The sequence below is a fragment of the Prunus dulcis genome, chromosome 4 (assembly GCF_902201215.1).
Source record: "Prunus dulcis chromosome 4, ALMONDv2, whole genome shotgun sequence".
Classification (NCBI taxonomy): Eukaryota; Viridiplantae; Streptophyta; class Magnoliopsida; order Rosales; family Rosaceae; genus Prunus; species Prunus dulcis.
The window spans coordinates 15711833-15739075 of NC_047653.1; the positions used below are offsets into that span (position 1 = coordinate 15711833).

General features: G+C 37.7%; 5 protein-coding genes across 6 annotated transcripts; 2 read left to right on the forward strand and 3 right to left on the reverse strand.

Annotated features, from left to right (window-relative positions):
- Nucleotides 1-5694: 5694 nt before the first annotated feature.
- Nucleotides 5695-7597, reverse strand: LOC117625743 (cytochrome P450 71AU50). Its single transcript, XM_034357284.1, has 2 exons — nucleotides 6677-7597; nucleotides 5695-6378 (listed from the first exon to the last, which is right to left on the reverse strand). The coding sequence occupies exons 1-2, from the start codon at nucleotides 7550-7552 to the stop codon at nucleotides 5764-5766; spliced, it is 1491 nt and encodes a 496-aa protein (XP_034213175.1). The 5' UTR covers nucleotides 7553-7597; the 3' UTR covers nucleotides 5695-5763.
- A 4091-nt stretch (nucleotides 7598-11688) lies between these two features.
- On the forward strand, nucleotides 11689-13388 carry LOC117625491 (cytochrome P450 71AU50-like). Its single transcript, XM_034357039.1, has 2 exons — nucleotides 11689-12558; nucleotides 12774-13388. Exons 1-2 carry the CDS (start codon nucleotides 11689-11691, stop codon nucleotides 13386-13388), a joined length of 1485 nt encoding a protein of 494 aa, XP_034212930.1.
- Nucleotides 13389-13637: 249 nt separating this feature from the next.
- LOC117625492 (S-protein homolog 2-like) lies at nucleotides 13638-14081 on the reverse strand. The gene has a single exon (XM_034357040.1). It carries the CDS (start codon nucleotides 14079-14081, stop codon nucleotides 13638-13640), a length of 444 nt encoding a protein of 147 aa, XP_034212931.1.
- Nucleotides 14082-20913: 6832 nt separating this feature from the next.
- On the forward strand, nucleotides 20914-25104 carry LOC117626768 (pentatricopeptide repeat-containing protein At4g39620, chloroplastic). 2 transcript variants are annotated; one of them, XR_004585628.1, is made up of 3 exons: nucleotides 20914-21433; nucleotides 21946-23201; nucleotides 24842-25104. XR_004585628.1 is itself a non-coding variant. In XM_034358604.1 (2 exons), exons 1-2 carry the CDS (start codon nucleotides 21086-21088, stop codon nucleotides 23056-23058), a joined length of 1461 nt encoding a protein of 486 aa, XP_034214495.1. In that variant the 5' UTR covers nucleotides 20914-21085; the 3' UTR covers nucleotides 23059-25104. The 2 variants fall into 2 exon arrangements, 1 of the variants encoding a protein (XP_034214495.1); XM_034358604.1 differs by having other exon boundaries at nucleotides 21946-25104.
- A 374-nt stretch (nucleotides 25105-25478) lies between these two features.
- Nucleotides 25479-26402, reverse strand: LOC117625713 (F-box/kelch-repeat protein At3g06240-like). The gene has a single exon (XM_034357248.1). It carries the CDS (start codon nucleotides 26268-26270, stop codon nucleotides 25761-25763), a length of 510 nt encoding a protein of 169 aa, XP_034213139.1. The 5' UTR covers nucleotides 26271-26402; the 3' UTR covers nucleotides 25479-25760.
- Between the last annotated feature and the right edge of the window lie 841 nt (nucleotides 26403-27243).

The following is a 27243-nucleotide window of genomic DNA, read 5'->3' on the forward strand; positions in this document are numbered from 1 at the left end:
CGTCGTGAGGCCGCGACTGTGAGATTTGGGCTATTCTCTAGCAACTCTCATGAAAATCAAGATTAGCGCATGGCCATAAATAGCGCTACCCCGCTTCCAAGCCTTAGCCAATACTATGTGTGGGATATGTTGAAGTTTGGTCAAAGGTGCCGAGTTCAATACTGTGTACACTGTGTACACTCAGGTTTCTCAAATGGAAACTATCATCACTAACTGAAGGTTCAAGCCCGGAAGGCACTTACACCTATTGCATAGTATTATGTTGCCCATATGTATATTTTCTTTATATTTTACAATTTTAAAATTTTAAAACCCTTTTTGTGGGGGATTGTTATTATTTGAAAGGATTTTAAATTTTAAAACGTTTTTATTTTATTTTCTGTTTTAATTTTTGGTTTTTTTTTTATTTATTATAGGAGTTACAAATTGTTTAATTTTCAGTTTTTATTTTCTATTCATTGCCACCAACTTTTATGGTTAAATGTGTTTGGAGGTTTTGAGTTTTGGATGCCTATAAAAGGCCTCTCCTCCTTCACATTTAAAAACACTACAATCAGATTTCTCTATTCTCATACTTTCACATATTCCATACTTTCTATATTATTTTTGGCAACGGTTCTGTGGCTTGGAGTTTTCTATCCGATTTGTGAACGTGCTCATAGCGGATCTTAAGCCTGCGTGTATTGGGGTCGTATCTTGGAGTCTTGTAGACCGTCATTATTACCTGCACGTAGGGGAGGCTACAAGGCTTTAGGACAGCGTCTTTGACGTGCTTTCACTATACCAGGCTTGCTTTCTTAATCTTAACTTGTTTTATTTATTTGTTTACTTGACTCTTTATTTTACTTTACTGTCTAATATTTATTTTATTATTATTTATATATAAAAGTTTTAATAAGAATTTTATAAAAGGGAAAAACCACAATTTCTAATAACAAAGAAACATAATTAAATGCAAGCGGAAATTAAGTATACTTACATGTACCAAAGGAACAAATATTGGAAAAAAATGGGTGAAGTGGGTGGGTGAGATTAAGCAGAAAAAGAAAAATTGAACTAAGCAGAAAAATAAATAAAACAAAATTAAAAATAAGTGTATAAGTGCATAAGGAGCTGACTTTTACCTTTCTCCCACTGTCCTCTCACCTAGCTTTTTCTACAACTTCAACCAATCACATGGCATATCTCTTCTAAAAACAAACCAAAGCACCATTAGATTCTTGCAAAATTTAAATAATAAAAAAATCTAAATCTAAATTAAAATTTGAAAGAATTTAAGACTTTGTAATATCTGCACATTAATTGAAATAATTGAAAGAATTTGGAACTTCATACCCAGTGAGGTTCCATAAAATTTAGTAAAACCAACTTGAGAGTGCAGCCGTGAGGTTCCGCAAAGCTAAATTGAAAGAACGTTTTGATAAAATCTGAAAAATAAAAGAGCGATAGAGAGAGGTAGGGTTACCTTGAGATTGTAGTCCTGAAAGGGTTTGGGAACCAAGAGGATTTCTAGATGAGAAAGAATGGTAGATGGTTTGGAGTTAGAGAGAATCGCAGGGATTTGTGGTCAGATAGAGCCAGAGAGGGTTTTTGGTTAGAGAGAGAGAGAGAGAGAGAGAGAGAGAGTAAAATTTAGGGAAGAAGAAAAGAATGCTACGCGAAAAAAATTTGAGGGAGAGTATTCTGAAATAAGAAATTCTAAGGGGGGAAAAGGAAGTGTTTTCGCGGGCAACAAAAATTAAATGAGGGGCATTTCACGGCTCGCATGTTTTGCACGCCATAAATGTAGTCTTTTTTTTATGGTGTGCATATTTTGCACACCATTAAGGCCAAGTCCAGCGCTAGAGGCTGGCCCAGGCAAAAGGCAAGAAGGAGTCTGAGTCCAGCTCCAGCGCAACAAATCCAGCCCGGGCAAGCTGCGGGTCCCACGAGCCCGGGCAGGCCCAAGGGCGAAATCAGACTGGGCTCGAGCCCGAGTTTCGCTGACGTCAGCGCACCAAAAAAATTTAAAAAAAATCCTAAAAAATCCGAAAAAATTCGAAAAAAATTCTGAAATTTTTTTTAAAAAAATACCAAAAATGTATGTATTTTTTCCCTATAAATACCTAACCATTTTATCTACTTTCAACACCAAATCTTCATACAATTTCTTCTCCATACAATATTTTAGAGAGTGAAAATTTTATCGGAAATCTGAGATTATAATTTTTATTAATGAATATCCAAAAAATTTATCTGGAATAAGACACGTGGCAACCGAGATTCACATCCGAAAATCTTATCCGAAAATTTAATTACAAAAGATTATCAAAATTAATGATTTAAAGTATAAAAAAATAGGAAATAAAGTACAATGAATAGTAATTGCCCTAGACTTGCCCTAGACTTTGCCATTGTGGGTGGAACCACAAATGGCAAGGCTGACACTATTCACGTGAATAGTGTCAGCCCTTGCTTGCCCTAGCTTGCCCTTGCCTTAGACTTTGCCCCAAGGGGTGGAGTTGCTCTAATGCCCAAAATTTACGGCACGCACTAAAAGCACGTCGTAGCAAAGGAAGGGGAAATCTCATTTACAGTGCGAGAAAATTGCACGCCATAAAAAGTAATTTTTTACGGCCCACACTATGCACGCCGTAAATACTAAATTTTCTTGTAGTGTAAGGAGTGGCTTTGGGCTGATAAAGTGTTATTGAGCTTTCTGATTGCAACACTTTTGGACAACATGATTGAATATGTTATCAGTAGTAAAACTACTCGTGATGCTTGGTTGAGCCTCTCCAATCGCTATGTCACCATGTCTCGTGCTCGGATCAATCATCTCCAAACTGAGTTGCAGACGACTCAGAAAGGTGGTGATTCAATCGATAAATTTCTTCTGCGTCTCAAATATATCAAGGATTAGTTGTCCATTGCTTGAGTTTCAATTTCAGATGATGGTCTCATCATCGTAGCCCTCAATGGATTACCTTCCAAGTACGATATGATCAAGATAGTTCTCATTGTTCGAGATATTGAGATACTTCCATTTCGTTCAAGGAGTTTCATACTCAAGTTTTAATTACTGAACAATCTGCTGAATCGTGCATTTCAACTTATCATACTCCTATGGTGGCCATGATTGGTCATACTTCTTCTGGCTATCGCAATACAGGCACTAGTTACTTCCAACTCGACTGTTCCTGTATCTCATTCTAGTTTTCATGCCAATGCTCGGCGCTCTGGTTCTATGTCTAATTCTTTTGGGAGAGGAAGGTTTTCTGGTTATTGATCTTTTCCTCCTCGTGGAGTTTTCAAGGCTCCATACCCTCTCATGGCCACCCAAGCTAAATAGAATTCATCTATTGAACCTAGTCAGTTTGTGATTACAATGCAATTCGGTTTTTTCTCTATTACAATACTCTATGTCGTGTTATTGGGATATGGTTAACTCGTGTCAAGTTTCTAACATGACATCTTTAGGTTATATGATTCTCTTAGATGTAATTGCAAACATTCTTATACTTTGGCCGAAGATTTAACGAATCATATCTTTAGATTATTCTCTCTTCTTACTAAGAGTAGAGATTCCCTGTCATACGTTCACATACCTCTATGTATATGCTGAGTATCATGAGGAACACCTTTAAGTCACATCCTTTTGATACGACTGTATGGTGCTCTCAAAGACAAACAACTCATACATAGACAACCGTAATGTCTCAAATTCAAGGACTAATTTGCTTTATCGTAACTTTAGAATTCTTTGTTTGACACTTGTGAGTAAGACTTCCATACAAGAATTTTTAAGTTGATCGCCTTTAGTGAACTCTGAATTGAGCAAAGATAATGTGTACCAGTCTTTACGGATTACCATTATCCAATTGGTGATCCTATGACCATGAGTAGTTTAGGATTCAATATTTCTATGATGGAAAGGTCTAGTGAATCTAACTTCTTTAGACTGCTTTCCATTCATATATTTATCCATGTACATTACGTATCTTAGAGTAACATTCATGCCCCCTTTGATTATATTAATTATATTATATCCTTATAATATTCTATTTTTATATTGGCTTCTAGGGCATATATCTAATAGTGGACACAGTATTAATTAACATATGACCAAATAGTCAACTTAACGGAAGGCTTAAATTGATCATGATTTGAAAACCATGAGTGTATCTGAGAGGAGAGAAGTTTCTCTATCTCTACTCTGTATAATTTCTTTCGTTGTGTTTAATGAACGAGGATGCGTGGAAGATCCAAACACCTAGAATTGTATTTGGGCTTTTCAAATCGCCCATATTTTTTGTAGGAAAATCACAAGCTTCTTGATCTACAACCATTCATAAAATATCCTAAGGCACTATTTCAAATGAAGCATCAGAATTGAATCGTACATGCCAGCATGCAATAGCTAGCACAGACCTCAGCTGGTCCTATTCATTAATTCAATTCTCTTCTGGAAAGTTGTCTATAAAGACATTCAGCGATACGGTATACATAGCATTTTTGTCTCTCTCTCTTTCCTTTTCTAGCTATCTTTCTTCTGCCTTTGTCTATTTCTTTTTTGCATCTCATAATTTTCTCTTTAGAATATACCACTTCTAGAAAACCTCAAAATTGGCCACATATCAATTCGTGGCCCATACTAACAAAAGCCACTGTTCTTTTGTGGCCAAAGTGAGTGAGCCACTGATAAATCACGGATCATGTCATTGTGTTCCTTACATGGTTTCTTTTACCACCGGAAGAGAGGAAACTCGATTTGATAGACTAAAGAAAAAAAGAAAAAAAAAAGAAGAAGGGTAAACACATGAAGAGTCGTAGATAAATCACAACATACTTTCCTTCCTGAATTTCCCTCTTAGGGTTTTACTTGTATATATAAGTTTATCTTTCTCTGTAAAGTGTATGGGAGGATAGCCGAAAATATATTGTAACCATTTTTATACAAATAACAATACATTTCGTATTCTTTTCAGGTCTGAATTTGAAACCTTCTTCTTTTACAAAAGTTATCCCAACTACTGAGATATCGGAGATTGAGACGATAATTTTATTCCTCCTCTTCTATAGTGGGTTCAAAGTGTTGCTAGTTCAGTTACCCTGCTTTAGTTAACCAGAACTTTTTGAAATATGTTTTTAGTTCAATTCTATGATTGTTTGCTCTTTCCTTTTTGTTAATGGAGAGTGGGGAATCGAATTTGGAATCACTTTCAACATTGAAATGAAAAATACCTCTGGACCAATAGCTAGTTGGTAAAAACCATGTTTGTTGTCTTTTCAATAACAAGTATTATTGTATTGTGGTTTTGTTATGGGTGAGTTGGATCTAGGTTTTGCTTTGAATTTCTCTTTCAATCAATATAAACAGATGAGTGTTTAAGTAGTTTTGTTTATTGTTTTTTTGTTTTCATGATTCTCCTTGTGATAATAAAGATTGTTCCCATAAGACAATGTCACCTAAAGAAGAAAAAGAATAAAAAAATCTACAGATAAAGATTGGGACATGGGGTGCCTGATGTTTACAAAATATAGTCTGCTTATTTGTATCTTGTTTGAAGAAATTTATCCAAGTTGTAAACCAAAGGAGAAAGAGATCCTCAACTTAAGTACATAACGCAATTTTATTTAATTTATTCCATTTTTTTCATAATAATTTTCTTCAGGTGAAGAAAACAAATGTAACGCGTTACAAGAGTGGTATTTATTAGAAAAACAGAAACGACACAACAAAATATTAAAAGTACAAAATGAGGCATTGTAGACATATTATGATCATTTGTGAAGTCGATAAGAAGGAATAGCAATTAGACGTTTGACCCTTTCCACAGTAATGCCAAACGAGTCACTCATGTCCAATTCTTCTGGCAACATGTTATTTGGAAGTTCCCAATCAAAACAATGGACAAGTTGTGCCAACATTAACTGGACCACAGTGAGCCCTAACTGAATTCCTGGGCAACGTCTTCGGCCAGAGCCAAATGGGATGAGCTGAAAGTGATTTCCTCTAACATCAACGTCGCTACCCTCAAATCTTTCTGGTATGAACTCCTCTGCATCGGTCCAAGCACTCGGGTCTCTCCCGATTGCCCAAGCATTTATGATAACGCGCGTTTTTTTGGGTATGTGGTAGCCATTGACGATGCAGTCTTCAGTGGCTGCATGAGGAACCAACAATGGCGCAACTGGGTGTAGCCTCAGGGTTTCCTTCACCACCATGCTCAAGTAGTCCAATTTCTCCAAGTCTGATTCCTCTACCATTCTCTCCAATCCAACAACATCTTCTAGCTCCTTTTGGACTTCTTTCATTGCTTTTGGATGCCTCATTAGCTCGGACAGTGCCCAGTCGACCGTTGTTGATGACGTGTCCATGGAGGCCACCAGCATGTCCTGCAAAGAAATTTGCCATTTTTTTACAGTAAGTGGTGTAACAGACACAGACAAAACTATACACACATGATAAATAACAAAAGGGACATGTATAACTGATCAATTGAAACAAAATTCCACCTAATTAATGGTTCAGATTCACAAATCTTAAACCTCGACATGTTAAATTTTCTCACAAGAAACGATTTCGTTTTACTTTGAGCAATGCTAGAATAAAAGGACAAATAATTAAAATGATGCAAGGATTTAGTGTTTAATACCACCATGCCCATATGTTTAAGTTTTTGTGTATACTAACCGTTATTATCGCTTTGATATGAGGGCGTTCGATTTGGTATTCAGATTCTACGGATCCCATGAAGCCCACCATGACATCAACAAAGTCTTTAGTCCTTTCCCCATCGTTAGATTGAAGATGTTCCTCAATGATCTTCTCAAAGAACACATCAAACGCCTTGTTAACAGACTTCATCCGCTTCGTAAACCCTTGGAGGTCAAGGGAAGCTATAAAAGGAATGTAATCAGCCAAGTTAGAGGCGCCTGCCAATTGGACGCCCTCTTTGATCACAGACCTGAAACCCCTCGCATCAAAATCCTCATCCCTGTACTTCTTCCCAAGCACCATCCGGCAGCTCATGTCCACGCTGAGAGATGAGACAATGTCACTCAGATCAACAGCAACACGTCCCTTATAGGCAGCGTCTCGAATAGACTCAACACAGAGAGCAACCTCTTCTCGCCTCATGGACTTAAAAGAGTTGATTTTGTGGTTGCTGAGCAACTCAAGGGTGCACATCTTCCGCATGTCGCGCCAATACGGGCCATATTCAGCGAAGCTCAAGTTCCTCTGCCCAAAAGAGATGTGCTTTGCACCTTCATGAGGTGGCCTGCTAGCAAACACAAGGTCGTGTGTTTTCAGGAACAGCTTGGCAGCTTGTGGAGATGAGACAACAATGGTGGGCATAAGGCCTAAGGGCAAGTACATGATGTCGCCATATTTTTGGGCTAGTCGGTGAAGATCCTTGTTAGGGAACTCCCCTGATAGCAAGTGAAGGCTTCCAAAAATGGGGAACCCTCTTGGACCAGGAGGTAACCTCTTCTTCTTGTTCTTGCACCATGCTTGCAGGATGTGAACAAGTGCAAGCAACCCAATTGTTGCCCAAATCCAAACCATTGCTCTTTTGGAGATATGATCTCAAATGGTTGAGCTATATCTAGCTGAGTGTGTTTAAGACGTAGGTATGTCTCTCTATACTTCTTCTATTTATATACTTTGTTTAGATCTTCCAAACACCTAGACTATTTGTATGTGGGCTTTTCAAATAGGATTCTATTATTCTTTGTAGAATTCAGTCAAACCTTTTAAGTCTAAAATAACTGTATCATCAGAGGAGAGGAAACTCCATTTTAAGACCTTTTCAAGGAAGTCGTTGATTTTTTCTTTTTTTAATAATTAGTTTGAGGATTAAAGAAAAAATAAAGAGTATGAACATGAAGAGACGTAGATAAATGATTCTTGATGCACAAGTAGGCGGCGTCTAATAGTCTTTCGTTGGTGATCACTTCCTCTTTTATTACCATTAGACTAAATCTAAATCTATACAGAGATCATCAAGACTAGAACTCTTTAGTCAATATTATAATGTTAATTTTCTTTGTTTTGGTCGGAATATTGTCATGTCACTTGTGATCTAGAATTCAAGAAACCTCTATTAATATCAAGACATAAATTATCAGATGAGTAGATTACATATTAACCCCCAGGAGGTTTAATGCATTTTGACTTAAATTATGTTCTTAAAAATTTAACATTCGCTTGATCTTTTAATCAACAAAGATGAGGGATTCAAATTTAAGATTTCTGTCAATATTTGAAAAAAGACAAATACCAAGAGTTAGTTTCAACTTTTTTAGAAAATGCTATTAAGTTAGGACCATCTTGAACAATGATGTTAAGCAACTTTTTGTTTTCATGTAATGACATGGGAAAAAAAAAATAAAAATTACCTAGAGAGCCTGCATGGATGGGTGGTCGCCTTGGCCAACATATGCGTGCAATGATTTATTATTTGAATAAAAGCGGTAATCTAAACTACAATGGGAGTGGGTCTTTCAAACATACATTACCAATGTGTCATGAGAGTTCAAACATGAGACTAAGAATCATCATTTGGCTTGCGGGGTGAAGTAGATAGCCTGAGGCCCATGGGCCGAACCCAGCCTAAACCAATGATTATGCTTGCTCGGCCCAGTTTGTTTTAAGATTGGGTAGGGCTTGAACTTTGGATTTGAAACCCCCGGCCTGTTGAAGGAAAATGGTGATCTTCCTAATATAATTTCACCACCACTAATTAAATAATGGGGTTTTATTATTTTAGGTTCGACCCATTCGAGACACAAGTCTCTTAATTACAATCCCTTGCTTCAAGGGAAAACCCTTTGATTCCATCATAAAGAAACAGAACGTGTGTGTTTGATTTTGCAGTTGCTCCCAAGTCCAACCTCAGGATGCCTACGTATCCTTTGCGGGAATCAAGCCACTCGTAGTTCAAAGATTCATGATGAATAAATGACTCATCACAAAACGAAGAATTTGAATGGGTTTGATTGAGGAGTTTGAGTGAATTTAGCTGAATAAATCAGGGATTCGATATGGAAATATGTTTGGGATGGTTGCATCTAGATTGAATCTCTAGATTGCCTACGTACCCTTTTAAAGGGATCAAACCAACGTAGTTCGAACTTTTAGAAATTAATGGGTAAGTGTGGCCCAATAATTTAGAGTTGGTGTCTTTGAGACGATTTGAAGATTTCATAGGTAGATGACCTATGGGAAATAATTAGAAATTAATGGGTATGTATGGCCCAATAATTTAGAATTTGTATATTTGAGATAATTTGGGGATTTTCATAGGTAGGTATCACATAGGAAAATTTTGAAATTAATGGGTAAGTGTGGCCCATTAATTGAGAATTTGTGTTTGAGATATTTGAATTTAATCTCATTGGAATTTTCATAGGTAGATGACCCATGGGAAAATTTGGATGGTTTTGTACCACTTTCCTTTTTATCAATGTATTAGAAAATTAATGAGCAATTTTGATTAACCCACTAATTTTCTAAAATTGACATTATTTGCAATTGGGCCCAAATATGGCTATGAGGGTTGTTGAATTAAACCATTAACCATATGATAGAAATTTTGGGCCTTAGGAAATTTAATGGGTAATTATTTGAGTTACCCATTAATTATATGGGCTTCTGAGAGTAAATGAATAATTATTCTCTGACAGCCCATGATCCTATTTTGGGCTTTTGATGTTTGTTGATAGTTAGCCCATGAGCATGGAGCCCCAAAAAAAAACTTTGGTCCAGCAGGCGATTAGCTATCCAACTCTTTGCAGAGTTTGTTTCCAAGTAAAATCAGACCTTGCAATCCCATCTTTATCTGGAATACTTGTGATCAGTTTGAATTAAAAGCAAACACTGTTACTGTTCAGTCTTTAAAAAGATACACGAAGTCACAATCTGTACACAGCCTTTGCAAACAAAAAGAGAGAGCCAGAGAAAAAAAGAAACTGCCGCAATACATCAAAAGGTTTCAGATTCTTTTTGTCCTTTTCCCCTTTTTTTTTCTCTCTGCAAACCCATGGTCCTTGTTCCCTTTGTTTTGCTTTTCTTCCAACTTCAACAAAGTGGCTGACGCTTTCCTCTTCCTTTTGAAACAAAGTGGCTGACGCCACTTTCCTTTTTTTTTTTTTACTCTTCTTCCGTTTGTTTTCTTTTCAGTGGAAGCCTTCTCCCTTTTTTTTTGTTACTGCCATACATAACACCAAGCCAATTCCTCTCCTCTCTTTTTTAGCTTTTTTTTTCTTTGCTTTTGGTTTGCTGCGCAACCAGAAGTTGCCAACAGGAACGTGGCTATCCTCCCCAGATGAAGAATTCAAAGGATAGACTGCACAAACGTGGCCTCCCTTTTCAAGCTTTGTTCCTCTTTTTTTGTGCACACAGCTGATTTTTATTTGCTGTGAGATTAAATCCCTCCATGATTATGTTCGTGGGTTTTGTACCCAAATTGGATTTGTGCTCTTGAGAACTCACTGAATGAGTTTTATGCCCAAAAATGGATATACCATTCAGGGAATTTGATTGAGGGTTACACACCCATGATGGATTTTGTATCCAATATTTTGTATCCATTTCAAAGGATTTTCTTTTGCTCGGCAGAGCTTTGTTTAAACAGAAATCCTCTCATGGATTTGTTGTTCATCATTTAAGGGTTGCCACCCAATATGGATTCATCATCCAAGAGAATGATTTTAGGGTTGCCACCCAACAAGAATTAATTGACAGGATCCATCTACCTGTGAAAATGTCTCCTCTTGTATTTGTGCTCCTGCAATTTTCCTTCTGCAACAATTTTCTTCTTCTGTCGTCTTCTCCTTCTTTTCTGTCCTCCTCTTTCTTCTTTTTCTTCTTTTATGCAGAATATTTATATTAAAAATTGAATAACCAACTCCCCCAAAAAATAGGAGCCACTAAACTCTCTTAAACGTTTTCATTGGTTGGAGACCCCCACCTTTTTCCAAACTTAATTTATTTTTATATTACTTCATTTACTTAAGTTTACAATGTAAATAAGGAAGTACACCCTCATTTGAATTCAATTAAAAATACTAGAAAATTAAATTCTCAACAAATTATATGTGAAAATTTGGCCGGAACTCTATGGTGAGACCAATGATCTGCAAGTTAAGCCCTTTTTCCACTAGGCTAAACTCCGTTGACTAGGTGCAATGATATATATGCAATGTTTCGGGCTTTGCTTTAATTTCTCTTCTTTTCAAAAAGAAAACACTATCCAACTAATTGATAAAAATAAGAGGTCATCTGAAAATGGAATCTCTTTTCCTCCGCTGCCATTAAATAAATAAACTATTAAAAGAAAGAAACTCTTTTTTTGTCCAAGAAGAAAAAAACATAATTTACATATCAAACAGAACCACCGAATGCAATCTCATTGGAGTTATAACGGATATGCCTCCCAATCTATTTTTCAATCTCGAAATGTGACGTGATCATCACTTACAAGCTTGGAATGATCTCTACAACCCGACAGCCAGTTGATCAATTCCAATGCTTTTTTTCTACAATCTTATTTAATCTGAAAAGCATACAATAATATTTAAAGTCTGGGTAAGGCAGCAACAATAATAGAGATAAATTTCATAAACACTTAGCTCAGCAACAACTTCAGAATTTCCCCGTCCCAATCCTCTCTCAAACACCCACCCCCCACAAGAGAGCAAATGGTTTGGATTTGGGCAACAGTTGGGTTGCTTGTACTTGTTCATATCCTCCAAGCATGTTGGAAGAACAAGAAGAGGTTACCTCCTGGTCCAAGAGGTTTTCCTGTTTTTGGAAGCCTCCACTTGCTAGGAGACCTCCCTCACCGGGATCTTCATCGACTAGCCCGAAAATACGGCGACATCATGCATATGCGGTTAGGTCTTGTTCCCACCATTCTGGTTTCTTCCCCGCAGGCTGCCGAGCTGTTCCTCAAAACACACGACCTTGTTTTTGCAACTAGGCCACCTCATGAAGGTGCAAAGCATCTCTCTTTTGGGCAAAGGAACTTAAGCTTTGTTGAGTATGGCTCCTATTGGCGCGACATCAGAAAGATGTGCACCCTTGAGTTACTTAGCAACCACAAAATCAATTCCTTCAAGTCTATGCGGAAAGAAGAGGTCGCTCTGTTTATTGAGTCTATCCAAGAGGCTGCCAATAATGGACATGTTGCTATTGATCTAAGTGACAGAGTCTCATCTCTCAGCGTGGATATGAGCTGCCGGATGGTGTTGGGGAAGAAGTACAGGGATGAGGAGCTTGATGAGAGGGGTTTCAAGTCTCTGATCAAAGAGGGTATGCAATTAGCAGCTGCCCCTAACTTGGGTGATTATATCCCTTGTATTGCTCCACTTGACCTCCAAGGGTTCACAAAGCGCATGAAGGCAGTTAACAAGGCGTTTGATAACTTTTTTGAGAAGATCATTGATGAGCATCTTCAATCTAAGGATGAATACCGAACCAAGGACTTTGTTGATGTCATGGTGGGCATCATGGGGTCTGCAGAATCTCAATACCGTATCGAACGCTCCAATATCAAAGCCATAATATTGGTAATTATACATGGAACCTAGCTACACATATGCATAGCAGTCAAACAATCTAACATGTTATGGTCTAGAAGATTTTTAATTCAAACCTTGATTAGGTATCTTGTATATATTGTCAGACAATCTAACATGTTATGGTCTAGAAGATTTTTAATCCAAACCTTGATTAGGTATCTTGTATATATAGTTTCATCTAAAAATGGCGAATTGCTTGGCAGGACATGCTCGTGGCTTCGATGGACACATCATCAACAACGATAGAGTGGGTGCTCTCGGAACTCATGAGGCATCCACATGTAATGAAGAAAGTCCGAAAAGAGCTAGAAGATGTAGTGGGCTTGGAGAGAATGGTTGAGGAATCAGATTTGGAGAAATTGGAGTATTTAGACATTGTAGTGAAGGAAACCCTGAGGCTACATCCAGTGGCACCATTGTTGATCCCTCATGCAGCCATTGAAGATTGCACCATCAATGGCTTCCACATACCGAAAGCCTCGCGCATTATCATAAACGTATGGGCAATTGGGAGAGACCCAAGTGCTTGGACAGATGCCGAAAAGTTCATACCAGAAAGGTTTGTGGGTAGTAATATTGATGTTAGGGGAAATCACTTTGAGCTTATTCCATTTGGCTCTGGCAGAAGAAGGTGTCCGGGAATTCAATTAGGGCTTACCACGGTCCAATTAATGGTGGCACAACTTGTGCACTGTTTTGATTGGGAGCTTCCAAATAGCATGTTGCCAAATGAGTTGGATATGAGTGAGGAGTTTGGTCTTACGGTTCCAAGGGCCAAGCATCTACTGGCTATTCCTTTCTATCGCCTTCACAAATGATCACATAATTTGTGTTTGTAAGACTGTAGTGTCTAACTTGCAGATTTTAGTATTTTGGACTATGGTCTATGTTTTCTCTATTATATATAAGCATTTTTTACATTTGTTTTCTTCACCTGACGAAAACGAAGAGAAAAAGAAAGAAATCAAATGATGAAATTGTGTTAAACAACTTTATTATAATTTGATGCCCGATGCATATACTTGAGCCTTTAAGTAAAACAAAACTAACTTCTGCACATATCATTTTCAGGCTTTGATCTTTTCCCAGTCATGCATTTTTTTATCTTCTTTCGTTTGGATATGAAACAAGTAAATCCCATCTTCTTTGGCTTTCCATATGCAATGAGCTCCACCACATTCGTATAGAAAATCAATAGTATCTCTAAACACATCAAAAACAGCATGGTTGTCCAAATACCAGAAATTGCAGAAGTAAAGTGTGCTGCCCCAGAGGTTGACCCGAAATCCCCATTCGTACTCCCCGTTGGGCGGAAGACTACGAAGGCCAAAATCATCGTCTTTGGATTTACATTGGTACTGGAGTTGTTGGTTGTTGAGGTTGTTGATGATGCGCACATAGTCCTTTGTAAGACCTCTGCGGATCCAATATGAAGTACTTGGAGCAAAGGCTGAGGCAAGGAGAAGCACAACGCAGTAAAACTGCCATATTGCTTTTGATGACCCCTTCATTGTTTTTCAGTTTCATTCAACGGAGTTTGATGGCAGGAACCATTTGCAGTTATCATGCTTTTATAGTGAGAATATTTGCTGCTATGGACAAACATTATTGTTTACAAACGGACACGGTGAGTAAAATTCATTAGATAAGGTAATTAATATAAATGGTAGGTATTTATATGGTACACTCTTTTTCCCTTTCTTAAATTTTATACATTCATTTGATCCAATTCCTATTGTTATGTTATTAATTCTAAGATGAATCTTAGCAACACAACTTCTGAGAAATTTTTATGCTATTCAACATGACATTCCAACGTGGTGTCACGAATCCAGTAAAATTTTAACACGTCTTATAGGCATTTTTGGTACTTTGATTTTGCTTAAATTTCAATTTCAAACTCTAATCGGGTGTTAATGTATGCACATACCTCACTCCAATTGATTTTCAATCCAAAAATGTTCACTTTGGGCACATTCCAATCAATTCCAAAAGTTACCCAAAACAAAAAAAGGGAAGTCAAAACTCGAATGGATATGATAATTCCAAAATTGGCCGAACTCACTTATGTATGAAAATTCAAATTTTTTAGAAATTAGAGGATATCCTTTTTTCCCCTCCCCACACACACACACACAAGAGGAAGCAGATCCGCTGTCCCCAATTTGGTGTCCCCTTCATGTCCTTTCTTTAAATGTTTGACAAGTGTCCTATCACTTAACCCTAATATAACAATTAATTTAGGGAGCTGATTTTCCCACTCCCTTTTTCTCCACTTACACTCCCTTTTGTTTTTTAATATCATTTAATCAATTTTGTTATTTTTTGTTCTTTCTCTTTCCTATTCTACCCTTCCCCTACATTAATTTCTTTTTACTTCCCTTTTATATCATTTCTTCTTTCTTTTTACTTTATTTTCACTTGCCCTCATTTTTCAATACTTTTTTGGCTTTTTTTTTTTTTTTTTTATATGGGGAAGTGTATTTGAGTCTCACTTTGGCCCCTAAAACTCATTTTGTCTCACTTTACTCCTTTTTCCACAATTATATGTCTCACTTTGTCTGGATTCTGGCAAGGCCAACAAATCCCAACTCCCTGCCTTCTTCTGTTTCTTCACCCAACAGATCAAATCAAACTAAGAAAATCAACTTCCAAGAAATAAAATCATAAAACCATACCAAGTAATCAAAAGAATCATTTCAAAAACCAACCCACCAAACCAAATCATACCCAAGTCCCAACCATTCTTGAGCCACCCAACTTCCTCTACACACCCAACATCAGTTTCACCGCAGCCCCCACCCCAGTTCAACCACAACATCCTTCCAACCACCATCAAAGCCACCCCCAATCCAATCCCTCACCCCATCACCCCAAACCCACCCAAGATTAATCTCCCCATCCAAACCCCCACTGCGTTAACTAATCAAAATCAATAAAAAATTGAAAAACAAACCCAAATCTCAAGGGGAGTGACAGAGAGATTGGTGGGTATGGAAAAAGAAAGAAAAATGGAGGAAGAGAGGAGGTGGTGGCTGGGGTTGGGTGGGGACGGTGCCAAGGGGAGGGTACTGGTTGGGCACAACACAGGAGGGGTTGGGTTTTTTATTTTTTTATTTTTTTATTTTTAGAATAGAAAAGAGAGAGAACAAAAAAGAACAAAATTAATTAAAAAGTATTAAAAAATAAAAAAGAGTGTAAGTGAAGGAAAAGAGAGTGGGGAAATCAGCTCCCTTAACTTAATAAAATAAAAAACTAAAAATTGAAAAACAACTAACAGCAACATTCTTTTGTAAATGGAGGATAGGAGGATTTGTAGAACTTCCTCCTTGTAATTATAATTATCATTAATAAAATAATAATGTTAGAGAAGCCCATTGATATCGATCATAAATACTAAAGAAATCAATTTAATTATGTTATTTGATAAATAACTTTGATTTTATTATTATTTTTTTTGCCTACAAATATCCTTACTAGGCCCAGCATTGAGCCAGTTATTCTTTTGGTCCAGTCACAGTAAAAACCAAAAAGTAAACAATGATAATTATTAAAGAAAAAAAGAGAGAAAGCAATGTTATTATTAGCAACGAAAAATACTTAGTGATAAATCGTGTTACCTATAAGTTAGGAACATAAATTGGAAGACTATCTATAAGTTAAATATAAAAGTAGACAAAATAAAATTGTATGTTACCTATAAAAAAAATGTACATAAAATAATATTACACATTGTCGAAAATATGAAAATATATATATACCTATGCAATAGGTATTCAAGTCATAAGGGACAACATTGGAACACAAAATAATTTTAAAAATAAAATAATAAAAAGCTTACATCATAAAATATTTTTAAAAAGGAATGTAATTTTATGTGACACAAAAGTCAGAGAACTTGGATCAAAATCACCAAATTCGAGGATTAAACCCAATTCCATAATAGGAATTTGGATCTATATCAACTTTCCTAAAAAAAGGACTTCTTAAATTTAGGTCCAAAATGATTTAGGTGAGTATATATTTGAGTTAGGCTTATTGTATATGTTTTAGTTGGGTAATGTTGGGGAATTTGTCTATGTGGCGGATTATTTTGTCCACCCTTCAAGAGGATGTTTTTGCCGTGCCACCAAGAAGTAAAGACATAGGCAAGTCTATAGTCTACATATGTGTAATGTGAGCCAATGAGTCTTTGATGCTTAAGTCAGTTTTGATAATAGAATCAATGGGAAAAAGTAAGGTTTCTTGGTAGAAGGAACAGTTACCTCCTACTGATGGCAGTGATTTGCTATATATATGACTCGTTGATGGCTAGTTTATTGCTGCAAGAGACTACATGCAGAATGTTGATTAGGAATCCAGAGTCCGGTTGATACGCATGTCAATTCAATTAGTCGTTTGACTATGGGGATGTGTGAGATATTTACCTAAAGTGAGTGAGCATAATCTCCTAAATTACTCCTGTTGCAGTGAATAAGGAGATTTTGGTGAGCAATGTTGATCCATTTAGAGGCGTGGGGCCCAAAGATTAGTCTTAGTGGGCTTACCCTGTAAGGCCCAAACATGCCTTGACCTAGGCCTGTTTGGTACTTAAGCATGGGTTAGGCTTGTGGTCTAAGCTTGGGCCATTACCTTGCAAGGCTTGAAACAACAAAAAGGCCATGTTGGGCTTGTCCAAGGTGCTCGTGTATTCTTGTGGAGCCCATGCTTCTCTTCATTCTGCAGAGGAATCAACCTCTGCCATCCTACATTTATATCATTATGTGATCCTGGAAATCCAAAGAAAGCCTGCCATATCAATAGATCTTTTGAAGCCACAACTTCGAGAATCAACGAAGGGTCACAATGGTCTCCACGAGCATACATCCCTTTCCATGCAACCAGACAATTTTTCCATTTCCAATGCATACAATCGATGCTACCAAGCGTTCCTGGAAACCCACGAGTCTCACCTTCTGCTAATAACCTAGAAATGTCGTCATTGTTTGGCCTTCTCAAGTAATTCTCACCCAAAATGTCAATAACCGCTTGAACAAACCTTTTCATTTATTCAATTGAAGTAGTTTCACTAATCCGCACATAATCATTGACAACACCAGCTGCAACTCCGTAAGCACTCATTCTCATCACAGCAATGACCTTTTGTAAAGGTGATACAAGATGGCCAACTCGATCCCTTCTTTGGGCAAAGTATGAGTCATAATCTTCTATCGCATTTAGGATTCGAAGAAAAAATGGTCGGCACATTCAAAACCTTCTTCAAAATTGAGCTGGAGAGTACTTAAGATTCTCAGCAAAATAATCATCATAGAGTCTTTGGTGCCCTTGTAGTCATCCACGATCGATATATGCATGACCTTGGACGGCACCACAATGTTTACTCGTTTCTCCTTCCATATTTTCTTGTTCCTTTTGCAAGGCAACCACTTCCAACATTTCTAGTTCTTCGCTAGACTCTGAATCAACAAGATTCCAAAAGTGCTTATCTGTCGAATCAGAAGATGAATTGGGAAAATGATGAGACATGTTGGGGTTCTTCACAATTCACTGTAAAAGAAAAGAAAAATTTTGGTATAAGAGAAGAATTGTGTTTGAGCACAAGTTTTATTTATTTATTTTTATTTATAGCTTTTTGAAGAAAATGAAATGAAAGAGGTGTGTTTTAAAAAATTGTTCAACGGCAGGAAATAAGTTGGAAAGAGAAAGAAGTAAAAGTTTGTAACGGTCAAATCATTCAAGATAAAAGAAGAAAAAAATAAAAAAGGAAAAAAATATTTAAAAAAAGTAACAGCCAGCTATCTTTAAAAAATAATAAAATATTCATTTGACATCTTGCTTTTGGGATGCCAAAAGTAACGGCTAAACCTCCAGCCTTCATTCGACATTGTTGAGGCCCAAAAAAATCTAAGGCTAGGCCCAAATATATTCCCAGCCCAATGCGATACCTTACCAAGAAGAAACCCGATTTGGGCACGCGAAAGTTCGTCACATGCCACGCCAAGCAAATAAGCAACACGCCACGCTACAAGCTTAAGTAGGCCCAAGCCATGCGAATGCCTGGGGCTTACTGAGCGGGTTGTGGTATAAATAGTTACGAGTATTCACGAGGCCCATTGATGGTCCAAGGAGTGGAAGTTTTGGGTTACTTGGGAGCACCAAAACTCAAGCCCATTCCTTGAGCCCAAACATATGGGTAAGCATGAAAGAAAACCTAGTAGCCCATCACCTTAAGAAAAGCTAATAGCCCATAACACGTGAGAAAATCCTACATCAGCCAAAGCTTCCAGCAGTCTGACGAAATAAAAAGGAAATCACAAGCCGCTGGAAACAAAACAGCCCAGCCCAGCACCTTATAAAATATTCAACGTCGTGCATCTTTGTTAAAAACAGATCGCAACCAAACCACCAAAACCAAGCAAACCTGTGTGTTGATCACCTTTTTGACCAAGCACCCTTACCCATTCTTTCCTCTGCAAGTTTTGGTGAGAAAACAAGAAGAAAAAGTTTGTGGCTTCTCACCCACATGGAGAAGTCCAGCTGTGTGAAGGTCTTGGAACTCCAAAAAGCTTCATGCCTACATGCTCATGCTAGGAAAGTTTCACCAAATGAGGTGGAATGGAAGAAAGTGAAGGAAAAGATGAGAGGGTGGCTTGACAAAATTAAGGTTTTTAGCGCCTATAAAAGGAAGCACTTTCTACCCAGCAAAAGGGGGGATATTTGATCTCGAAACAAACCTTGGTTGCTACAAGCCTCCCAGCAACCAGATCAACTCATCGAAGGCAAGCATCCTCTCTGGAACCTTCAATTTCATGCTTTGTTCTTCCATATTCTTCCTCCCTTTCCATAAACATACATCCAGATAGCAAGCATCATCTCTCATCCCTGAAATCCCTGCAATTTCGAGCCTTACTCCTCCATCTCTTCCCATTTTCTCTTCTGTCTTGCAACCCAGGAGCCTGACGAAGCTTTCGTCAAGCTGCTGGAAATATGCTAAAGCCACCTATGCTTCTATCTTCTTCCTCTCTTTTCGATCGAAGGCAAGCAACCATATTCAGAGAGAGCAAGCATCACCTCTCATCTCTGGAACCCTTCGATTTCAAGCCTTGTTTTCCCATTGCTTCCCATTTTCTCCTCTAGTAAGTCATTCCAGAGCTTGACGAAGCTTTCGTCAAGTTGCTAGAAAATTACCCAAAGCACCTATTCATCTATCTATCTATCTATCTATCTATCTCTCTCTCTCCCCCTCCCCTCAGCAAATCCTCACGAAATCATTACTTCAAGCCTCTGTTCCTCATAGGAAACCCAAGCCTTCTTTTTCTCATGTTAAACTCATGAATGCTCAGCTCCCATGCCACAAGCTTCTCATGCCAAACCAAGAATTTATCTGTAAGCAACTGTTGGTTTCATTGGTGAAGAAGACCAAGGTGTTTCCTAAAGCTTAGCTATCCTTTCGAAACACTTTTGGGGTCTGATCCTTAAACTCAGACTCAATGAGCAATTTCATACATTTGGCTCTTTATAGCAGCCCAGGCCCATTAGTAACTGCCGAAATGAAAAAGCCCTCACACACATCAATTTTGACAATTCAGTTGCAGTGATGTGAGATATTATTTATAGCTGTTACTATGTGGCACTTTTGACACTTCGGTTAGAGATGCTCTTAGTAAGTTTTTGTCAAACAAAAATATCAGCATACCGAAGAACCCGAATTGAAATTTTTAACTGATCCAATCGATTAAAGGACTTAACTATACCTCTTATTAAAAAATACCAAAGAAACTAATTTAATTATGTTATTTGATAAATAACTTTCATGTTTTTTTTAGCTTTTTCCTACTAAAGATCCTTAGGTCCATCATATTTTTTTGCTCATTCACTAAGAAAGGGTAATGCATAAGAGTAACGCTACGGGCACCAACTTGTTTACCAACTTTTGGATACCAACAGATGTGGCACATGACATGGCAACCTATGTCATCTGCCACCTCATTTATTTTAATTACAAAATTTGTTATATAAATAAAAGAGGTGGCAGATGACATAGGTTGCCATGTCATGTGCCACATGTGTTGGTATTCAAAAGTTGGTAAACAAGTTGGTGCCAATAGCATTATTGAATGCGTAATTATATTGGGTTGTCTCATAATTATATTCTACATAAATAGAACCGGATACACTTAAAAGTGTGAAATAATTTTTGAGCCACTTTTTCACTGTGGTGCTATATCATATCACTTTGGTCCAGCATTGAGCCAGTTAAAAGTAAAAACCAAAAAGTAAATAATAATTATTGAAAAAAGAGTTAAAAACGAAAAGAAAACCGCATCTCTCGCTCTTCCGTCTCATCCGCTTTCTCACAGGCCTCATCTCTCTCCCTCTCTCTGCTAATTTGAGCTCTCATTCACTCTCTCTGAAACCTTCAAGTCAAAAACCAAGTTGCCCAGGTTGCTCCACCATGTTCTTCCCTTAAAACCTCCTACTCTCCCTCTAAAGTCAGACCCACCCAGAACCCATAATGCCCTTAAGTCTCTCACCGAACTCTCTCCATCCCTCCACATTGGCATTTGCTCAAATTTTTTCACAAAACTCCAACCTTACACAGCCATGGCTTCCACACGTGCTTCTTCGGAAGCGACCCATGCCCCGAATTTCCTGCGTTTCGACCCGACCCAAAAGAAAACCGGGAACGAAGACCGAGGACCCGGATGTCCGTGAGGTGGTTCGTATGCTCATGAGGAGCTTCAGTGACAAACAGCCCTTGTTGAAGACACTCAACAAGTACGTTAGGATTGTTAGAACTGAGCATTGCTTTCTGCTTTTTGAAGAGCTTGGGAAGAGTGACGAGTGGCTTCAGTGCTTAGAGGTCAGCTCTTTTTTCAATCTCTGCATTTTTAGCTTTTGGGTCTTTGAAATTGTTGAAATTTTTGTTGTGGTGTTTGTGGTCGTTGATATACTTTATGATTGAGCTTATTTGGTTTGGTTTGCGGAGCCCAATAATCGTTGAAAGGTTGATTGAACGATGTGATTTTCGTATATAGTCGTTGTGAATGTTACAATATATAGGGAATAGAACGGCATGTGTTTATATTGTAGAAATTAGGCATTTTTAAGTATAGTTTTTCCATGTTAAATCTGGGCAATGACATAAATTTTATGGGTTTTAAGAAATAGCTCATGGTTGCATGAAGCTTGACTATGATTTTACGAGTTTGGAGGAGAAAAATACATGTATATCTGGACAATTTAGTTAAGTTTCAGTGAACTTGATGATATACAGCTAATTTGAACTAAGACGTTTCAGTTACAATTTGAGCATTTTCTAGCAGCGATTATGATTGGATGAAAGGTAGCTTCACTTACATAACCCACACTCAGGTATTCAGATGGATGCAAAAGCAGCGCTGGTATGTTGCTGATAATGGTGTCTATTCGAAACTGATTTCGGTTATGGGAAAGAAAGGCCAAACTCGGATGGCCATGTGGCTCTTCTCTGAGATGCGTAATAGTGGGTGTCGGCCTGATACTTCTGTTTACAATGCACTCATCTCAGCCCACCTGAACAGCAAGGACAAAGCAAAGGCTTTGGACAAAGCTCTCAGATACTTTGACAAGATGAAGGGGATGGAACGGTGCCAACCCAACATTGTGACATATAATATTCTTTTGAGAGCTTTTGCACAATCTCGAAATGTAGAGAAAGTTAACTCTTTGTTTAAGGATCTTGATGAGAGCATTGCTTCCGCTGACATCTACACGTATAATGGTGTAATGGATGCATATGGGAAAAATGGGAATATCAGAGAAATGGAATCTGTTCTTTCTCGCATGAAAAGTAATCAGTGCAAGCCTGACATCATCACCTTCAATTTGCTGATTGATTCATATGGGAAGAAACAACAATTTGATAAGATGGAACAGGTATTTAAGAGCTTAGTTCGTTCCAAGGAGAAACCAACACTTCCTACATTTAATTCAATGATCATAAATTACGGGAAGGCAAGGCTTAAGGAGAAAGCAGAAGATGTGTTCAAGAAGATGATTGACATGAAATACACACCGAGCTTCATAACCTATGAGAGTCTTATCATGATGTATGGGTTCTGTGATAGTGTTTCAAAAGCTAGGGAGGTATTTGACAGGTTGGCTGACTCTGGAAAGGAGCTAAAAGTGTCAACGCTTAATGCGATGCTTGATGTCTACTGCATGAATGGTTTGCCCGTGGAAGCTGATAAGCTTTTTGTGAACGGAAATAGTATTGGGGTGCGCCCAAATGTATCAACATATAAACTTCTTTATAAGGCGTACACTAAAGCCAACATGAAGGAGCTTCTAGAGAAACTGCTGAAGTGCATGGACAAAGATGGTATTGTCCCTAATAAGAGGTTCTTTCTAGAGGCTCTGGGAGCATTTTTCTCTTCAGCAGGGAGTCCAGGGTCCGTGACTGCGACCACTGGTTTGAGCAGGCCACAGGATGGAACAAAAACTTAGGTAGATATGGTTAATAACTTGGTTTGCATATTCTTCTGATTTTTCTTCTGTTAGACTCAGGTTCCAAGCAAAGTTAGAATATAAACAGAGTTTCTGTTTCCAGCATCAGATAACTGTGGCACGCGGAATTACATATTTATATAGTAAGTGGTTTTTCTATGATTTAGTCTTTTTAACACCATTCGTTTTTGCCTATGGTAAACTTTTAATTTGTATCTACAATATGTTTGTTTGTGGGGTTTTATTTATTTATTGCTTTATGTCTTCAGTTATATTAAGTTTCTTATTTGCAGAGATTCCCTGTTGTCATCTTAATTGACCCTTGTAATTCTTTCGTTTCGGTTTAAAGTAGATATCTTACTGAAATCCCAGACTATTTCACTAATCAATACTGCATGTGATCAGAACCCTAAAAGTACATAAATGATTTTTTCTTTTGGTTGAAAAAATCTGGTTATTGGTGGAAAAAACGAGATTTAGAAAAACCTAGAGTGTTAAGGACAATGTTATTGATGAAGTTCATCTTTCACAATCAGAGCTGACAATAGAACAGTTGTGCAGGAAAGAAATTCAAAATCAAAAGAAGGGAAAGGAAATTAAAATGTCATGATGGATTCAATTCAGAATTACTTAGTAGAAGGTCAAGGTCTAGAAATTACCAAGGATGCAGGTTAGAGAATGGCTGTGCTTATAATGAAAAGCCCTAGCCACTATAGTGGGAATGCTTAGTCGCATATGAGTCATATGATATCTTTCTATCAGTTATTTCTAGGCGTAGAGTCCAAATTTGGTTTATCCACAGAAGTGAATTCAGCTTACAGCTGGAGTAATTGTTTTGATTTTTTTATTTAAAACTTTTTATTTACTTGACTTCTTATATGCTCAAAAGTAAACAGTAGATGATTACTGTGTCTTCGCATAAGTGAAATTTGTTCTTGCACAGGTAAGTTGCACCTTCTTGTCTACAATGCAAATAAATATCTCCTCATTTAATTTCTAATCTAGAAATCTTTATTTGATCTAGGATCTCATTCCATTGACAGTAAATGATATACTGTAATAGTTAGTGAGTCTCTCTCTCTCTACCTTGCGGCAAGCACAGCGACCTTCATCTTCTTCTCAAAAAATAAGGGCTGCCTTCATTTTTTTCCCCACTATTCAGTTTAGATATATGCTTTTTTTCTATAGTTTGTAGTGTTTGCTTAACAGTTCATGAATGCTGTGTCATGACATGGAATGTCTGTTGGAGAATGCAGAGCTGCCTGTGCCAGAGTATATTCTCTCGTGCAATGTTATTTCTGAATTCTGATAAAACTGTTTGCACTCAAGTTGTTGCTCAACACACGCATCTAATTTTATTGAATTATTGTATACCAAAAACTGACAGAATTTTTTTTTCTTCTCATCCTCTCGTCTCTTCCCATCCCCTTCCACCCTTCTCCTCCTCCACCATTTTCCCCATCTCCCAGCCATGGCTGTCCATAGCCCAGGAGGGCCCCTCTAAACCCAGAGGCAACTCTGGTGGCTGCATGGCCCCTGGCCATGGTTATTATTATTGTTTTGGTCAACATGGTTGTTATTATTATTATTATTATTGAACACAATCTACATTAACTATTTAAAAATTGAAACAATTGACACCATAGTAGGGATGAAAGATCGCATCATTTTGATTTCATGTTCTTTCCTGCTTGTCAGTTTTACATAAATGTTTAATTTTTTCCATACTGGATACTATTTTTTCACAATTGATAAATGTCCGTAACACATAACATGACTGCAGGAGAATGCGAAGCCACATGTAAACGACTTATAAGAACTGAAGCCAAGTCTTGTAGAAATTTATTAGAAAGAGTAGCGACCTTTTACTCCGGAAAGTTTTGGTTTTTATTATGTAGTTCATTCTTTTCTGTTCTTAACAATGTAACTGGTGATGACACTCGTCTATGGCCAGGGTGCTTATCTGTGTAAACCCCGATTGTTACATTGAGTATACTGTGTATTCTTTGGTAACTTCTCAAATAAATTACTAGGCATTTGGCATAATGCAGTGCTTTGCAGTTTAAGAGCCGTAGCATTTTGGTGTAATCTCAATTGATGGCCTTCCTCGCTCGATTTATCTGCCATTTCTGTTATATACTATTTCAACAAGTGTCTTGCCTAGTGTGTTGGTTGTTTGGTGAACTTATAAATGTCTGGCCATGGTGTCTTATGGCCACATTTGGTGGGTGGGACTAGACTTTGACTATTTCATTAAAATGAGCAACAATTACGAGTCCCATAAAGAGGAGTGGGAATCATAAGGACTAACTTAGACTTAACTCCAATCTAGTTCAAGCCAAGCCATTTAACGAGGCGTTAGTCCCTTTTTATGCGAAAATGCAAAATCATCACTAAAATAAAAATAACAAACATTAAAATCATCCCCAAGGAAATTGAATACGAAGAAAATAGTAGAGATGAATGACAATTCCATGTTTTGGAGCCATAGATACAGATGAAGTGAGTTCATCTTCTTAACATCCTCCTCTATATCCTACGTACTTAAACATTGTCCTCAGTCAACATTATTATTCAGGGAAACAAGGCTCTCCAATTATATCCCAACTTCTTTAACTTCAGGTAATCCGGAGATTGAAAGATTCCTAAATCTTGGACCATTAGAATTGCACAAAAGCAATCGGTCCCTGAACACCAAGAGATCATGACTTTTCTTCCAGAAACCAGTGTCGTAATGCAGAATATGGGATGGGGCTCCTTATTTTAGTCCAAGACTCCCTCACGCCATATTCTTTCATGATCCAAAACTCATTGTGCATTCCTCCATCAGCACCACTATGTATTAAACATAAGCAATCTCTGAAGGCCCCGACAATATAATCTCTCGTATCAATAGAAGCAAGTGGTAGTCGAATTTCTCGGACATTCTCCTCTGCTAAATTGAAAGATATAATCACCGACGACCGATGTTCAACTCCAACTCTGTCCATCAACAACCAATGAAGGGCTCCATTCAGAAGCACCCCTTTCTGCATGCGGTCAAATTTGTAGGGATATGGCCATTGAATCATTCGCCAAGAGCCAGTTTTCAACGTGTAGACACTGAACATAATTCCACCTTCCAAATATGACAACATAACGACCTTGTAATCACCAGAGGAGTGATCAAAACCAAAACCAACGCAGGCTGGAATAATACCCTTTTCCGACATCAGGTATCTCTGCAAGTTTCTTGGATTCTCTTGTTGCAGGGTTAACCAGATAGAAACCGCCGTTATGTAACAGGCACATCAATAAGCCATTGGAGTGAAACAAGAAGAAACCCAATAACTTGGCAGTTTACAAATAGGCTTATTTATTGTAATGTAACTTGAAACTACGGTCAAATCTTATATTACCTTTCAAAATTTAAAGTGACCTATTTATCTCGCTTGACTGTGAATTGGTGACTCACTTTGCCCCATATTGTTAACTCCATTCAAAACTCTGTTAAAATTGATGATGTGTGAAAGGTATTTTTGTAGTTTTATACATATAGATCATTATCCACTAATTGAAGATTGACGTGACAAGTGGAGCCCACCTCCACACACATAAAAATATAATTAGATGTTCTAATTATTAAAACTAATTAAAATAATTAAAATAAAAAACACAAAATAAAATTCGATCCCAGCCGCCCAACCTCCATCCCCACGCCCTTCGTCTCCTGCAAATACCTTGGAAGAAAGAAACTCATCCTGCCCCTATCTTGAGCGTCCCAAGCTCTCATCCCCATCTCAACCTCAACACCCAATTCAAATCTGGGTTATTTGAAACCCAGCCCCCTTTCCCCAACCCCTCTCTCTCTCGCACAGGTTAGCAGCTTCAACCATCCCCATCATCATTACCCGTGTACACATCTCCTACCCATCGGAAACTGGAGCCCTGCTTTGTGAGACCTCGTTACAAATTTGGAGGCGTTTGGTTTCCCCTGCCTCCCTTCGTCAAACCATCTTCTGGATATTCATGGATTTTGATCCATTTTTGTTGTATGGCGGATTGGTTGGTTGGGGTATGGGCTGTGGATGATTGGATCTAGTGAGGGAAAAGGGAAATTATGGCTGTAGGGAGAGAAAGTTGGGGCTGTTGGGGTGGGAAGTAAAACGAGATGCGATGCTTTTGTTTTCTTACTAATAATTTAAT

Coding starts and splice junctions, on each gene's coding strand:
- LOC117625743 (XM_034357284.1), bottom strand. CDS start 7,552: ATGGTTTGGATTTGGGCAACAATTGGGTTGCTTGCACTTGTTCACATC. Junction 6,379..6,676: donor ATATCAAAGCGATAATAACG/GTTAGTATACAC, acceptor ATTTCTTTGCAG/GACATGCTGGTGGCCTCCAT.
- LOC117625491 (XM_034357039.1), top strand. CDS start 11,689: ATGGTTTGGATTTGGGCAACAGTTGGGTTGCTTGTACTTGTTCATATC. Junction 12,559..12,773: donor ATATCAAAGCCATAATATTG/GTAATTATACAT, acceptor ATTGCTTGGCAG/GACATGCTCGTGGCTTCGAT.
- LOC117625492 (XM_034357040.1), bottom strand. CDS start 14,081: ATGAAGGGGTCATCAAAAGCAATATGGCAGTTTTACTGCGTTGTGCTT.
- LOC117626768 (XM_034358604.1), top strand. CDS start 21,086: ATGCCCTTAAGTCTCTCACCGAACTCTCTCCATCCCTCCACATTGGCA. Junction 21,434..21,945: donor AGTGGCTTCAGTGCTTAGAG/GTCAGCTCTTTT, acceptor ACCCACACTCAG/GTATTCAGATGGATGCAAAA.
- LOC117625713 (XM_034357248.1), bottom strand. CDS start 26,270: ATGTCGGAAAAGGGTATTATTCCAGCCTGCGTTGGTTTTGGTTTTGAT.